At 36.5% G+C, this 15852-nt stretch overlaps 2 protein-coding genes across 2 annotated transcripts; one reads left to right on the forward strand and one right to left on the reverse strand.

Annotated features, from left to right (window-relative positions):
• Positions 1-4952: 4952 nt before the first annotated feature.
• On the forward strand, positions 4953-7842 carry LOC104898769 (ABC transporter G family member 20). Its single transcript, XM_010685871.4, has one exon. The coding sequence runs from the start codon at positions 5201-5203 to the stop codon at positions 7385-7387; it is 2187 nt and encodes a 728-aa protein (XP_010684173.1). The 5' UTR covers positions 4953-5200; the 3' UTR covers positions 7388-7842.
• Positions 7843-7919: 77 nt separating this feature from the next.
• Positions 7920-15273, reverse strand: LOC104898768 (hypothetical protein). The gene is made up of 4 exons (XM_010685870.3): positions 14999-15273; positions 10681-10856; positions 9093-9288; positions 7920-8315 (listed from the first exon to the last, which is right to left on the reverse strand). Exons 1-4 carry the CDS (start codon positions 15057-15059, stop codon positions 8095-8097), a joined length of 654 nt encoding a protein of 217 aa, XP_010684172.1. The 5' UTR covers positions 15060-15273; the 3' UTR covers positions 7920-8094.
• Positions 15274-15852: the final 579 nt, after the last annotated feature.

Below are 15852 nucleotides of genomic sequence, written 5' to 3' on the forward strand. Positions count from 1 at the left end.
GAATGGTAAGGGGAATCTTTCTCCAAGTACCACTCACTTAGTCGGATTTGAACATCTAACTTTAAGATCATGATTCATGAGGTGAAATCCCCATCAAGTGAGCCAAGCCAAACTTGACAATTTGAATATGAACATACCATATAAAAAAAATTACAATCTTTGTCTTTGTATACTTGTTTCAAACAGCCTTACACCAAGTAGCTCTATTACGAGGTGTTTGTAGAGTCTTGTACATTTGAGCAATGAGGTATTGGGGAGCCTGGAGCAAGTCCCAAATCCCAAATCCCAAATCCCAAATATGTAACTTTTTATACATACATATCATACTTTACCCTACCACACATACTTGTGGTGCTTCATAAGATTATGTTCAATGGTTAGACCCTTTAAGGGGTTTATCAAATACTATATAAATTCCTCTCTCCTCCACATCACTCATACCCAATCTACTCAAAAACTTTTATTTACTCCCAATTATTAGACCAACTTTTGGGTCATCAAATTCTCTTGAACCAATAATGTTTTGCCACTTGTCACACCAAAGTGATACCTTTTAGATTTTTTTTTTTGTAAACGGTTCATCACTATAAACTAGGCAACCACATCTCTCCTCCCTTTTCTTTTCTCTCTCTTCATTGTTTATGATTTTTCTAGCCCTCTCTCCCCTCATGGACTGTCAGTGGACTAACCGCTGGTAACACTCTAAGTCTTCCAGTCACTGCCTCTGATATAGACAATGTGCACCCATAGATTTTCTTTGTTTTTCGCTAATATTTTAAGACTTAAAATTTTTTCCATGGTTATGGTGCGAAATCCTTTGACTACGAATATTAGTATTTTTTTTGACATCGATGTAACGTACAAGAAAGAACACAAACACCTACGACCCTAAAGTGGAAAAATTATTGTTTCGACAGGGAGATCCTCTATCACCATATCTCTTTTTATTCTGCATGGATATTCTTTCCCCCATGACCTCTCTGGCGACTGATATCAGATTATTTCAAGGAATTCGTCTCCATAGAAGAGCTCCGTATATTTCACATCTTTTCTTTGCGAATGATGCTATGTTCTTTTCAAGCTAACAATACTTCTTGCGAGGCTGTTTCTACACTCATCACAAGATTTTGTGACATCTCTGGTCAAGTAATAAATCTGCAAAAGTCCTTTGTGAAGTTTAGTCCTAATACCTCCGAGAATGATCAGACGCTATACAAGCAAGTTCTTAGAATGGATGTTACTCCTTCGATGGGTACATACCTTGGCATCCTTATGATATTCAAGGTTCTAAAGTGCAACACTTTACACCACTGCTAGATAAAATATCATCGACAATCAGCAAATGGAATCATATTAACCTCTCTCAATCGGCGAAGATCATCATTGTTAATGCCATTCTGGTTGGTCAGTTAATCAATTTCTCCGTTTTTAAAGTACCTGCTACAATCACAAACAAACTGGACAGCTTACTTGCCATGTTTTTTTTTGGAAAGATCGTCTTGGCAAAGGAATTCATTGGAAAAGTAAATATGTTCTTCAACGACCGAAATACTTGGATGGTCTTGGGATGCGTAATGTGGCTATTCTAAATAATGCTCTTCTTTTAAAGAAAACTTGGCGCATCAAGCGAAATCCTTCCCTTCTACTTTCAAAGGTTTTCTGCGACTCTAGGCTCACCTGCCACCCCCGTCTACCTCAAAATCGCCAACTTTCATGGGGGCATCGGAGTATTCTGAATGCTAATAAATTACTTACTACGCATGCTCACTGGAAAGTAGGAAATGGTCGGAGTATTAGTGTTACAAACAAGAATTGGCTTCGTGGTCACGTGCCATTATTTAGGGATTCTACAACTTTGAATCAAGTTAATATTCGGGTTACGGACTTGCTTCTCCCACGCATGCAAGGCTGGGATCATCGAAAAATTAACTCTCTTTTCGTTCTAGCAACAGCAAGTCGTATTAAAAGCATTGAACTTCATGTGGATCCGCAAATTCGGGATCTTCCTTACTGGCCTTGCACGAAATCAGGCGAGTATACAACCAAATCGGACTATATTTATTGTTACAACAGCAACATGATATCTGTAGCATGACCTCTCCCTTGATACGGAAATTTTTCGAATCATTTGGAGTTTGAGCATCATGCCAAAATGGAAACTTTTTTTGTGGAAGCTCTGGCACAACAGCTTAGCCACTACTTCCAATCTACAGCAACGGGGCATTAGTTTGTCATGTGATTGCCCTATTTGCCTCGATGATCAAGAATCCTTCCAACATTTATTTCGATTTTGCCCATTGGCATTGGAAGCTTGGAAGGACAGTCAACTTGTCATTGAGAATCAGAACACGGTATCTCTGTGTTTTAGAGATTGGCTACGATATTGAATTTTTCACTACCATAAGCAAGTTGCATCTACAGAGTCGAGTATTCCTACTTTTATAGGTACTCTTTGGACGATTTGGATATTGCGCAATGCAGAAATTTTTCGTAACCAACATCCATCAGAAAATTCTATCGGTCTCATAAACCAACAGAGTATGCAACAACATTTATGTTATGCTCAGCAGAAGTATGATCCTACACGAAATCCCTGTGATCCGTGCTACCCGCCTGGGTTTCAAGGTGTGCATATGGGACAACAACATGATAGTTCCTTTTCACTAACAATTGACGTTGCAGGTACTAAGTTTCGAGGCAATTATCAGAATGGCATCGCCTGGAGAAGCATCACGGGGGACAACGGTTCCACTATACAACATGGTGATTTCTGCTATTCCGCTGCATCCATTCAAACGGAAGCGTTGGCCTGCCTACGAGCTTTATCATGGGCTAGTGACAAGGGATACAACTGCGTTAAGATTTGCACATCGTCCCATGCTTTGGTTCAAGCTCTACGAACCAACGGTCCTAACGAAATCAACATCCGCTGGACTCTTGAAAGTTTGTCCTTGATAGCAAGTAGTTTTTTGTCGTGTTTCGTGATTCAGGTGCCGCATCTACAAGTTGTCAGGTGCGTAATTTAGCTTATTGGTGACTACGAATATTAGTAAATGAAGGGAATATATTATTAATACGTTTGGAAAAGGATTTGGGCCTGTCATGTATTATTAAATGTATAACTTATAAGTGTATGACAATTGAATTATTGTCATGGTTATAGAATTATTACTACATGTATACTCGACATGCAAAGCTAGATATGAGAAAGTTCTAATGATCTCTGATCTCTGATCTCTGCCCTCTGGCCAGTGGCCATCATGTGATCTTAAGGTTTGTTAATATGAAACTCAAGCCGATGCTTTGTTCGATAATGCATACATCCTTTCGTTGATCTATAGACTATAGAAATATTATTTTAACTTACTACATGAGCCTGTCTCATTTGAAAATTTGGATCATCTCTATATATTCCTACAATAATTATAGTTTATATACAACTATATCATTATATCAACCTTAACTCAGTACAATCAATTCGTAAAAGAGTGTCTAACACATAATTAATAACCGAATTAAGGGACTGTTCTCCCAACTTATTTTCAGTTCAGTTCATCAGTTAAGTTCAGTTCAATTCAGTTCAGTTCAGTTCAGTTCAGTTCAGACCAGTTCAGTTCAATTCTTGACAATATTTTTACTCTCACATATCACTATTCATTTCAGTTTAGATCAGTTCAGTTCAGCTGCTTTATGCCGAAGAGAACAGACCCTAAATAAGCACAAGAAAATGTTATTGAAAAAACTAGTCTTACATGTGATTTTACATTTAGAAGACAAACTTGTTCTTGTCCCAAACGATACACTCCATATTATTTAAATGTGCATTTGAAATCTGTAAAAATAGAAATATTATCTTGTCTTTAAATGATTTTTCTCCACAAAGATCAACATGAGTATTGTACTATATAGTTGGTTAGTACATTAGCTTATCATAAGATAGGTCATGAGTTTGAGTCTTAAAACATACATTTTTATTGTTTGATGTTTCATTTGATTGTATTAAATAGTGAAAAGTACATGTGATGACATGATATATATTTGTCTTGAATTTTAAATATATGTCTCATAAAGATGAAGACAAATTGTCTCATAAATAAATTATTTTTATGAAAATTTTATATATAGTGTACGATCACATGAGCAACTCGAAAACAGCGGCATTGCTGGCGAGTCGCATGCAATGGTGCGATGTTGACGATAAAGTTAAGCTTGTTTATAAACAGTTGAAACATCCACTGCACGTGATATTACATTGGATAACACCATTAGAATTTTCTTTCCCCCTTTTTAGCTTTTAAACCATGCATTTGGTTGCATCAGTAGTTAGTACTACTATATTGAGTTTTTCGGTTTTCTACATCACATTTCCTACTACCTTTATTCCTTCCTAATCTAGTATACTCATTTTTTTTTTTAGTCGTTACTTTTTAATAGTTACACTATTATTATATATAAAATAAAATATTTCTTCAATATTCCCCACTTTTATCCTCATGTTTCCCTCACCAAATAAATTAACGCACTTAAAACTCCTATCCATCCCATTTTTCTCTATTCACTATTTTTAATTAACTTTTTGTACACTTTTAAACTCCCTACTTTTGAATTCCTCTTCTCCCTCTCTTGTTTTTGAACTTTTTCCTTAGTTATACCCAAAAACAAACTGCGTAGATTAGATAGAAATGAATGTAGTATTATTTATATGCAAGGAAATATAAACTCAAAAGAAATCATATTAAATTCATAATAATATAGCATAAAGAAATATTATATCAAACTTTATGATTATACGTAATTAAAAATATGAATATTTAAAGTTGTGCGTTAACAAAATCAGAGTAGAATAGTGGAAACAGGGGGAATTACTGAAATCAATCAGTTGCAACGCCTCTCACCTACTAACTCAGGACCTAGAAAGTTAGTTCTTAATTTGCTCCACCAAACAACTAAAGATAACTACCAAAACATACTTCGAACACACAACCCACCCTGAAATGAATATTATTTTCCTGCAAGACACCAGTATATATAAACTTCCTTATTCTGTATCCCTTTCTTTCAGGCATAAAACATACTAACCCACAATTTACTTCTCCTTAAAAACCAACTGTATATAACCTTTGATTCATGCAGTTTCGATGAACTGAGCACCAAAGAAAAGCACACAAAATAAGAAACAAAAAGATCTTATTTTCTTCCAATGTCTCCTACAGGAAATGGTACTGACGACAGCGAAGTACGACAGATACCATATGTAAACCTGAAAGAGACTTTTAACCATCACAAAGAGTACTCCCAAAAAACCAAACCAAGCATATCGCCGACCCTTGGCGACCTCCTTAGGTGGGTGTACAACGATGATGATCCGGATGGCGAAGACAAACCTCCACACCATGTTGTTGAACTCGGTGATGCTACTGCCAAACCCGTGATTTCATATCCATTTGTGCTGTCTTTTCATAACCTTACATATAGTGTGAAAATCAACAAGAAATTGCCAAGTGGGTTGGACCATAAGGTGTTATTGAATGACATTTCTGGAGAAGCCAAAGAGGGGGAGATCATGGCGGTATTGGGGGCAAGTGGGTCAGGTAAATCAACCTTGATTGACGGGTTAGCTGATCGGATATCGAAGGAGAGTCTCAAGGGGTCTGTTCATTTGAATGGTGAAGTGTTGGAGTCCAAGCTATTGAAAGTTATCTCGGCATATGTTATGCAAGAAGACCTTCTCTTTCCAATGTTAACTGTGGAAGAGACACTCATGTTCTCAGCTGAATTTAGACTACCTAGAGCTCTTTCAAAGTCGAAAAAGAAGGCTAGAGTTGAGGCACTCATTGATCAACTAGGCCTCAGGAGTGCTGCTAATACTGTCATAGGAGACGAGGGACATCGAGGAGTTTCTGGAGGGGAAAGAAGGAGGGTTTCGATAGGTATCGATATCATTCATGACCCCATCATTTTGTTTCTGGACGAGCCAACATCAGGGCTTGACTCCACCAGTGCTTTCATGGTCGTAAATGTCCTCCAAAGGATAGCTCGTAGTGGAAGTATTGTTATCATGACTATCCACCAACCAAGTTCTCGTATTCTCAACCTTTTGGATCGGCTACTCCTCCTCTCCCGTGGACAAACCGTTTTCAATGGTACCTCCTCAGACCTACCCATGTTTTTCTCCGAATTTGGGCACTCAATCCCTGAGAACGAGAACAGGACCGAGTTTGCCTTGGACCACATACGAGAACTTGAGGAATCCCCTCAGGGGACCCAAGGAATGGTCAACTTCAACAAGTCCTGGCAGCAGCAGCAGCAGAGGAAGAATACTAGCCTCCCTTCTCGCACCTTGCCTAGAATGTCTCTAAGTGACGCAATTAGTGCTAGCATTTCGAAAGGGAAGCTGGTTTCAGGAGGAGCCAATGATGAGTCTAACCCAACCTCAGTTCCAAAATATGCAAATCCCTTCTGGCTAGAAGTATATGTAATCGGAAAGAGATCATTTCTAAACTCAAGGAGAATGCCTGAGTTATTTGGCATCCGTTTAGGTGCAATTGTGGTGACGGGTACAATCTTAGCCACCATTTTCTGGCATCTAGACCAATCCCCCAAGGGAGCTAAAGAAAGACTTGGATTCTTTGCTTTTGCCATGTCAACCACATTCTATACCTGCGCTGAAGCAATTCCAACTTTCCTACAAGAGAGATACATTTTCATGCGAGAGACAGCCTACAACACATACCGCAGATCTTCCTATGTCCTCAGTCAAGCCCTCATCTCAATCCCATCCCTTATTATCCTTTCCCTCACATTCGCAGCCATCACCTTCTGGGCAGTAGGCCTTGCAGGTGGTCTCCAAGGCTTCCTCTACTACTTTGGCTTCATATTGGCATCATTTTGGGCTGGTCATTCCTTTGTCACCTTCCTCTCTGGTGTAGTGACACATGTCATGCTCGGTTTCACTGTTGTCGTGGCTATTCTTGCATACTTTCTCCTCTTCAGTGGGTTTTTCATAACACGTGATCGTATCCCCTCATACTGGCAATGGTTTCATTTTATCTCCCTTGTTAAGTACCCGTACGAAGGTGTCCTGCAGAACGAGTTTAGTGATCACACAAAGTGTTTTGTTAAAGGGGTTCAAATGTTTGATAGCACCCCACTGCAAGCTGTTCCAGACATTCTTAAGTTAACACTGTTGAAAAATATGGGGGATGTGTTAGGAAGAAACCTTACAGGCAGTAGCTGTTTAACTACAGGTCTGGACATACTCCAACAGCAAGGGATTACAGATTTGAGTAGACTGAGTTGCCTGCTAATAACTATTGCCTGGGGTTTCCTCTTTAGATTCCTCTTTTATGTCACACTGATGTTTGGGAGCAAAAATAAAAGGAGATAATCACTATTAGGGGGGGAAGGGTGTGTTAAGTTTTTACAATTTTTTTTTTTTTTTTAATATATCTTAGTTGGATAACTGGACTGTCAGTATTGGAAATATCTAATTGTATGTTAGAAAGTTGCTTTTGTTATTCTACATCTCATTCTTTTCCTTGCATATATATGTCCGTCTTCACAAATAATACAAATCAAATATCAAATTAGGTTATGTTTGAGCAGTAGAACACTTCCTTCAGAAATCTTTTTTGATGGCCTTGTAAGTTGTAAATTCATAAACCCCAAATTATAGAAGTACAACAGGAAACATCAGTAGAAATCTTAGCGTTGTGCACAGATTCTCTGGTTTAGTACGAGTAGTGAACTGCATCTAGGTTGTGTTTGGTAGGTAAGAAAATCATCTTCCAGCAAAATCAGATTTCCCACACTTTACTCGTTATGCCTTGCCTCCTCCTCTCCTCCACACCGTTTCCGAAATAAGATTCGGTACATAATGTTTTCAATGAAACCAACTATGCAACCAGAAGTCCAGAACCTAGAAAAAAAGAGAGTCCGAAATTTGTGTAATATGAAATGGGAGAGTAAATCCAACACATCAAGCAAACATGGATTTCTGTGGTTGATTATACATCCATAATAGTATTGTTCTATACACCTAGTTAAGAAGCAAGTTCATTTACAGGTTTCTCTACCTCAGGTTAATAGTATCTGTCATATAATATCCCTAAGACCTAATTCATCCTCAATATCATCTTGCTCCTCAAAGAGCTTCAGAAAACGTGCTTGCTCTTGCCGCCTCTTCCTTTTCTGCCAATACTTATAGCCTCCGATGAACACAATTATAAGAGCAGTAGTAAGAAAAACACTGATTACTACCGCTACAGCAACAGTTTTTCCATTTCCTCTAGTATCTGAATGAGGGGCAGCATGATCTACAACCAGAAGAGAGGGTAAATAAGTAACTAAACTCGGAGATGGAGCAAATTGAATATTCTCAGAAACCAAAAAAACAAACAAGAGACTTAGAAACTTAGTCAAATGTGTGAAGTCTCAGAGTCAAATGATTAGAGATACTAAAATATTTCATCATTGTTTTCAACTAAACCAAAATAAGTCAAATTACACCTCATATGTGTAACATAAATTTTAATTGAGAAAATGTCCCTCCAAGCCCTGACTATGTAGCACTTGTTAGCCATGAAATACTTTAAAAATATTTTGCAATCAGATGTTTAAGATAGAAAGAAAAACTATATAAAACATTATTATTTAAAAGGATAAAATAGTTTTGAAATTGTTATTTACATTCAGCTATAGTATATTCAGATAATATTCCGTTGCTGGTGAGCATTAGATACAAATGTCTCAATACTTTAGAGTGCGGCACGAGATTTCAGAATTCGGATATGAATCACTTATGAAAATTACATCGAACTAGACTAGTATGTTTAGTTAGCAATTGTGGAGGGAAAGGGGAGGGAGAGAAAAGGAGGTGAGGTGAGGGAAAGCGAATTCAATTTCCTTCAAATCTATCTATAGTGGAGAGATGTGATTCATTGAAGAGAGAAGGAAAACGGATCCCTCCAATTCTCTTCCCTTATGTCCTACCCAAACAATGGCAAACAAGAACCCCACTTTCCCTTCCCTCCTTGCTCTTCAACTCTTCTTATCCAAACATAGTATAAAGTAATGATCCTTAAAAAACTTACCTGCACCCACATCTACACATGTTGAACATGCAAAAGATGCATTAAACTCTCCTTCTTTAGCACGATTATATGTTCCATCAGGAGCTGTAAAGTCGGAAGGGCAAAACTCCCATTCATCAAATCTATCATCGGTAAGAATATCCTTCTCATATAATCCACATCTCTTGCACTTTTTACTTACAAATTCTGTTAAAGGCTACAACACAAGTATGACATTTATCAGAAAAATTCAAAGACGCCTAATTGAAAGATTATGATTGATAGTCAGCAGTATACAGTTCAGTGTCTGGGTTTGAAATTATGATTATACTGAACTATGTCAAAATAACTCATCTAATTTTCTGCACATTTCTTAGTAGCATCAGTTTTCACTTACAACCCAGTACAAGCTTCATCACTTATAATTCATATTACATGGTTCAAATTACATGTCAGATAATACTTCAGTCAGGAGATAAAAACAGAATTCTAGCACGACATACACACTTTACCAGATAACTACCTCACCATAATACAATGCACAAAATTAGTGCATCAACATAGAGTCACGGTCTAATTTCTAGTATAAACATTACTAGCGTTATGAAAAACCAATCTGGCAGTATCAAGTTTCGAAGGAGTAATCATGATCATGTAAAATCCTATATTTATGACATATATCAACTTCACCAGGAGAAAAGTAAGGCTATTTCAGCAAGTAAGTACAGGTGGGAGAAAGAAGCGAAGGGAATCGGATTCACTTCTTCCACTACACCAAAAAAAATACCCAGCAGTCATACTGAATTTAGGCTCAAAGACATTGCCAACGATTGTGAGCAGAAGACAACTCACTACAACTACCAAGAAACCTTAACAATTTAAGCATAACTGCTAACCTATTTTACCAATTAGCTTAATTAATCAAGGAATGGTACCAGTGAATACATCAATGCAAGCCAGAAGCAGTAAGAAATTGTCGGCATTCAACAAGAAAGTCAGTAGCAGGCAAATTTTAGCTGTATGATTGCTTTCCAATTCTATCGTTGCCTATATCAATATGTTGTTAAGTAGCAGATGGCCAATGTATTCCACTTCAGGGTCTAACAAAAAAAATACATGCAAGTCTGTATCCGGCAAAATCAGTCAGTTATTTAGTCATGATAAGTAACACAAAAACATGAACTAATGAGCAAGAACAAAAAAAATATGAATGAATGAACAAGTACAAGAAACATGATCTAATGACAAAGCATAAAAATACAAATGAACTAATGAACAAGAACAGAAGACAATGATCTAATGGACAAGTATAAATTAAAAAAAACCACATGAGCTAAGGAGCAGGTCTCAAAAACATTTGGCAACGTTGTATGTCAAATTGCTTTTACAGTTTCCAGACAACAGGAAACATGGAAAAATGTGCTAATGAACAGTATTAGAGAAAAAAAAACCATGAACAATTGAGCAAGTATCGAAAAAAATGAATAAAAAAGATGGTCTAACCAAAACAATACATAAGTGTTCAAATACTAGAACATTTGGCAATATCACATGTCAACTTCTTTCAGAAAACAGTAAAAGAACACAGGAAAGAAAGAGACAAAATAACCTGCCAAGATTCTTCCCCTTTGAAAGTATATAAAGTGTTGGCCTTCTTCACATCGGGCAGAAAAGTCTTATTCTCTCCTTTGCAGTGGAAATATATAGTTGGTCTTTGGCGTAGCCATTCATGAGTTTGGTGTATTTGTATGGACTGAAGAGTGACTTCTGCAGCTGATAAAATACCTAAAAGAAGGAAATCGTAACATTCATTCAAAAGTTATGGCTTTGCTTGTATGCAGAAGGTAGAAAAGCAGCTCATACAAAAATCAAATATGAACCTTTGTTTGACATTAATGATTTACCAATGATTATGATCTAGGAACTAGGACTTCCGTTGTTCTTTTATAATCATTATATCTCTCATTTAAAGTAAATTGGTATTAATCCGCACATATTCACTCTTAATAACTTTTCCTTCTCACATATCAACTTTTTAAACTGGTATTGGATACCACTTGTCTCTACGTTTACAATTGCCTTAGTATTTGTTCAATACCCATATATAGTGATAATAAAAGACCGGAGGTAGTATATACTATGATCAAAATCTGTAAGTTAGAAGTTGTCTATAAACTTTACAATGTTGCCTCTACAGTATTAATCCCAATAGGATGATTTAGTCGTCCACATAGATCTTTTGCTCCTTTCTCTTGTGGCAAGTGCTATATGCCAGAGAGAATCCTAAAAACACATAGTACCTTTCATTAAGTAAATGTTAGTTCTTTCGCTAATTTTATACTTTCTGGTAATATATTTTTAGGATTCTCTCTAGCAGTTTGGAATGTATAGCATTTGAACAAATACGTTTAAAAACACAGCAAGTAAAAAACTAACAAAAGAATTAACGTTTACCGAATTAAAGGTTACTATGTAGATTAAAGTAAAAGTTTGAAAGGTACTTGGCAGTTGGCGGTTTAAAAAAGTGGCGGTACATCGTAGAAAACAAAGAAATGTAGGGGTATCTTATTATTGTTCACTAACAAGAAATCCTCAGTTTTTGGTCGAAGTGACTGCGTAAATCTAGCTGGGAATAGATTAAGTGAATATACACCAAAAATCAATGAGTCACTCATATCCTGATAAGCTTATCAGGCCCATGCCCTAAAGATTGCAGGTTAGGCTGGCTGTCTTGTCATCATGAATTCAGGCGCAAATCAACCAAAGGAACAACGGGAAACCAAAGTCCAACTAGAACTACACTAACAACTCCAAGCTAAATTACACACCATCATGAAGCATGGAAGTTCCCTAGAGTTGGGACTGAAATACTTAGAGATCTAAAAAAGGTAAGACAGACGTCTGCTCATCAAATTCTCCACATGGACTCCATCAGTCCCTCATGCTCAATAGTCCAAGAAGATAACTGTAATCTAGGAAGTCGCTCTAGCAACAAGGGAAGAGGGGAGTAAAGAAGGCCAGGAATGAAGAGATAAAAAGGCATAATTGCAGTCAACTTTATTGACCAAATTGATCTAGATTTCCTTGTACAAAAGATTTTAAACTATCTACATGGAGCATGTTGTGAATGATAGATCCTTTAAATATTCAGATAGAAAAAAACTGATACACTTTTAGTGAACAGACATGTTAACACAACTATAAACTTCCCTTACTATTGACCGAAGAGTTTATATTAACCCATATTTTTAGGTTGTTTATGAAGTTTAATAGATTGTAGACTGTAACTGGAAAATGCAGCATGAACAATTGTACAGAAATCGGGAAAAGTAGATAATTCAATATGTTCTGCTTGGGATATATGCTTTTACGGTTCTTGAAAAATTGTGGAGGTCATACACAGAGGTTAATTGTGGTTAGGAATACTACTATAATGGAAAAAGGCATAAATTTCACGGGAAAGAATTTGTCTAGCCAACTGTGCAGTGTGTGGAACAAAGGTTTAATTATTAATTTACTTGGGTTTTAATCTAAAAAAGAAAATAACACATACTGTAGAATCTAATAGTACATCTTTGATACTAAGAAAATTGTGAGTGAAAGGGAGCTTTATAGGCAGCACAGGCAAGGTGCATTTACTGGTCACGGTTAATAAAGTATGGCCATGTATTCAATAGTTTGAAACTTTGAAGTAACTTTTATAACGTATCTAGGTAATATTTCAGTGCTCAATCGTTGCAATGCATATTGATAGAAGTATTTTGTAATGATTTTATGATAGAGATTAAGTATCAAGGATAGACTTGTCAATTGAGCATGGATGTTGACAAGTTATGTGTCTTATGCAAAGAGGGAAATCGATCATTGAATCATCTGCAATTCAAGTGAGTAGTGTAACGAAATTTAGAAATGACTTTTAAGATGGATGGGCTACAAGCATAAGCATGACAATTGGGATGAGAAAAAAAAAAGGATCACTAAAATTTGAAAAGCCACGTTGCTTGAAATAATACTTTAAAAGAGTTGTTTGGCTCGCCGCTCATAGGATATACAGCATAACCTGTTCCAGGAGGCTGTGTAACAATGTGTGAAGAAAATAGGACAAATGTATATTGGATGTCGATAGAGACACACACTGGTCACAATTTTAGATAGTCGATTTCTTTAGTTGTTTTAGTTGGTTATAAGATTAGGATGCATATGATGTCCTCTCCGGAAAGCTTCTTGAGGGGTCCCCTCCTAAAGATGCTCAAGAGTTGGTGTGAAACAGTTGAGGAAATTGAAATTGTTTATGAACTTCAAGAAGTTACTATTAGTTCTTATTCTATGCAAGACAAAAAAACAAGTGAAGGAAAATCTTTTCTTGTAGGTATTGTAAAGTTATATTCATATTGATAATGGTGCATTGCCAATTTATGAAGGTTCAATGAGCATAGTCTTTCAGTGTGCAAGATGACAAAAACAATTTTCTTAGATTGATTTACGTAGAACACTCTATTTCAGCTACTGCTGCACTCGTATTTCAGAAAATTTTCTTCTAAATTTGCAAAAGAATTCATCACCGTAACAAGTGATATAGTTCAAGCTGGTCAGATCCTGGTGTAAATACCTTCAGAAAGACAATCACTGAGAATCGTGCAGTAGAGAATTAAGAAGTACTCAGTCAAGTAAGGCATACATAGAAAACTTTCTTGTTGCAAATTGGTTCAAAGCTGTACAGATTGTTTCATAAGGAGAATTAACATAATCCAAGTACATAGCTTGTTAGAAATTAGGAGACATCCAATACCAAAGTACAGCTTCAGGAAAGAAGGAAAATCTTTTGATCATTGTACTGATGTAGACTGAGTTAGAGGTGAGATAAGAGAAGAATGGAGAATTGCAGAACTAGAGCAAGGTTGAAGATACTTTATTAAATGCTCTGTTCCTCTCTCATTGATGACAGAAATCCTTATTCCTCTCTCACTAATTCTCCTCCAATTTACCTAATCTATATCATTAAACGAAAACCTAGTATTGTACTGTACCAAACCATTACATGCTATCCTGTTCTAAAGCCAACCACATGAAAAATATATAAAGAGAATCCAACAATAGCCTCTAACCCTCTCCCTCTCTCTCTCTCTCTCCCAACAATACATACAAGATAATAGAGTACAAGGGCAACAACTCCATGTTAGGCTATGTTACCCGCACTCTTCATTATACCTCAAATACCCGTGCCGAAGCTTCAACACTCCAACATGGGTGGGGATACTTCATTTAAGGCCAACATTGTAGAAAATTTTCATTAAATAGCCGAGTTAGACACTTAGACACGTATTCATCTCCAACACCAGTACTCAAGTCCGTGTAACATAGATCTCATGCAAAATGCTGCCTGCCCCATCCTTTTAAACATCAAAGAGGCTTTTATTGAAGAGCCACAAAACATGCATTAAGGAGTCTCTTCATGTATGCATCAACATGTCACCCCTGACAACTAATCCACTAAATTGCTGGCAACAACTAATAGGTCCACATACTGTAGAAACTACTATTGATTAATTTGATTGTAGCAAGAGAAACCCAAAAACCCCATTAGCTTATACATGTTTAGGATGTAATGAGCTGCTAATTATTTCCCAAAACAATCAATTCAAGAGGCAACCCTAAATCAAAACTCAACATATTTTCCCATTACGCTAAAGTAAATCAAGTTATCCCACGAATTGATTCCACATATCTTGCAATCCCACTACATAGGCATAATATTCTTATTTGATTTCAATATTTCATGTTAGAGATTATAGAACTGAAAAGTATAACTCAGTCGCATAATCTGTGCAATAGGAGAGCTAAGTTCGTACGTTTAATTTAAATAACAAATTTGACAATAAGAACGAAATTCCAATCAAATTAATAATTGAGGACGAACATGAACTAACCTGAAAAACAACTAAGAAAGATGGTGAATAAGAGAACAATCGGCGGAAACCCAGAATTCATCGAACATACATCAATTTCACAAAACAATTGAGATCAAGTTGTGTTTAAGGGGCAAAAACGATAAAATAGTTTAGCATCGTTGACGCTACTTCTCTCTCTTCGCTCGTTTCATTTCTCGCGGAATATTAACATAGAAAAGCCAAACATTCCCCACTCTTTTTCCAAAGTATAATCCTTTTCTCTATTTTGCTAATCCAACCTTTGATTATTAAGTTAGCCTTAGATAGGACCGTCCTACCTGTATATATTGTCAAACTAGGGGTGTTAATGAGCCTAAATGGCTCGCAAACTATTCGAGCTCGGCTCGGTCAAAGCTCGGCTCGAGTTCGAGATCGGCTCGAGACGTTAACGAGCCGAGCTTGAGCCTCCATAAGTTCGGCTCGAAAGTTCGTGAGCCAGCTCGAATTATATTTAGATAGTTTGTAGGTAAAATAATATTGTCCCACATCGATAGAGAAAATAGGTAACAATCTTATTTTTCCTATAAAATATGTATTAAAAAGCATGTATTTGTATAGTGGACTATTTTATAATGTTGCATTTGTATATATTCGACTGCAACGTATACAAAAAAAATTTCATCTGCTCACTAATGCAATCAACTTGTATTTTATACAAGTTTTTTTCATTCTGTATATACTTCCTCCGTTCCATAATAAGTGAAACACTTCTCTCTTTTATGTGAGAGCTTTTTTACAGAAGTGTTTCACTTATGGAACGGAGGAAGTATATATTAAAAAGCATGTATTTGCCCAACATGCAATCAACTTGTATTTTATATATATAATATATA

The sequence above is a fragment of the Beta vulgaris genome, chromosome 7 (assembly GCF_026745355.1).
Source record: "Beta vulgaris subsp. vulgaris cultivar EL10 chromosome 7, EL10.2, whole genome shotgun sequence".
Classification (NCBI taxonomy): Eukaryota; Viridiplantae; Streptophyta; class Magnoliopsida; order Caryophyllales; family Amaranthaceae; genus Beta; species Beta vulgaris.

What these genes read in the sequence shown, in the direction of transcription:
- LOC104898769 (XM_010685871.4), top strand. Translation starts at nt 5,201, where the DNA reads ATGTCTCCTACAGGAAATGGTACTGACGACAGCGAAGTACGACAGATA.
- LOC104898768 (XM_010685870.3), bottom strand. Translation starts at nt 15,059, where the DNA reads ATGAATTCTGGGTTTCCGCCGATTGTTCTCTTATTCACCATCTTTCTT. An exon ending in CTTTCTTAGTTGTTTTTCAG is followed by an intron (nt 10,857 to 14,998) that starts GTTAGTTCATGT and finishes TCCTTCTTTTAG; the next exon opens with GTATTTTATCAGCTGCAGAA. An exon ending in ATGTGTAGATGTGGGTGCAG is followed by an intron (nt 8,316 to 9,092) that starts GTAAGTTTTTTA and finishes TTCTGGTTGTAG; the next exon opens with ATCATGCTGCCCCTCATTCA.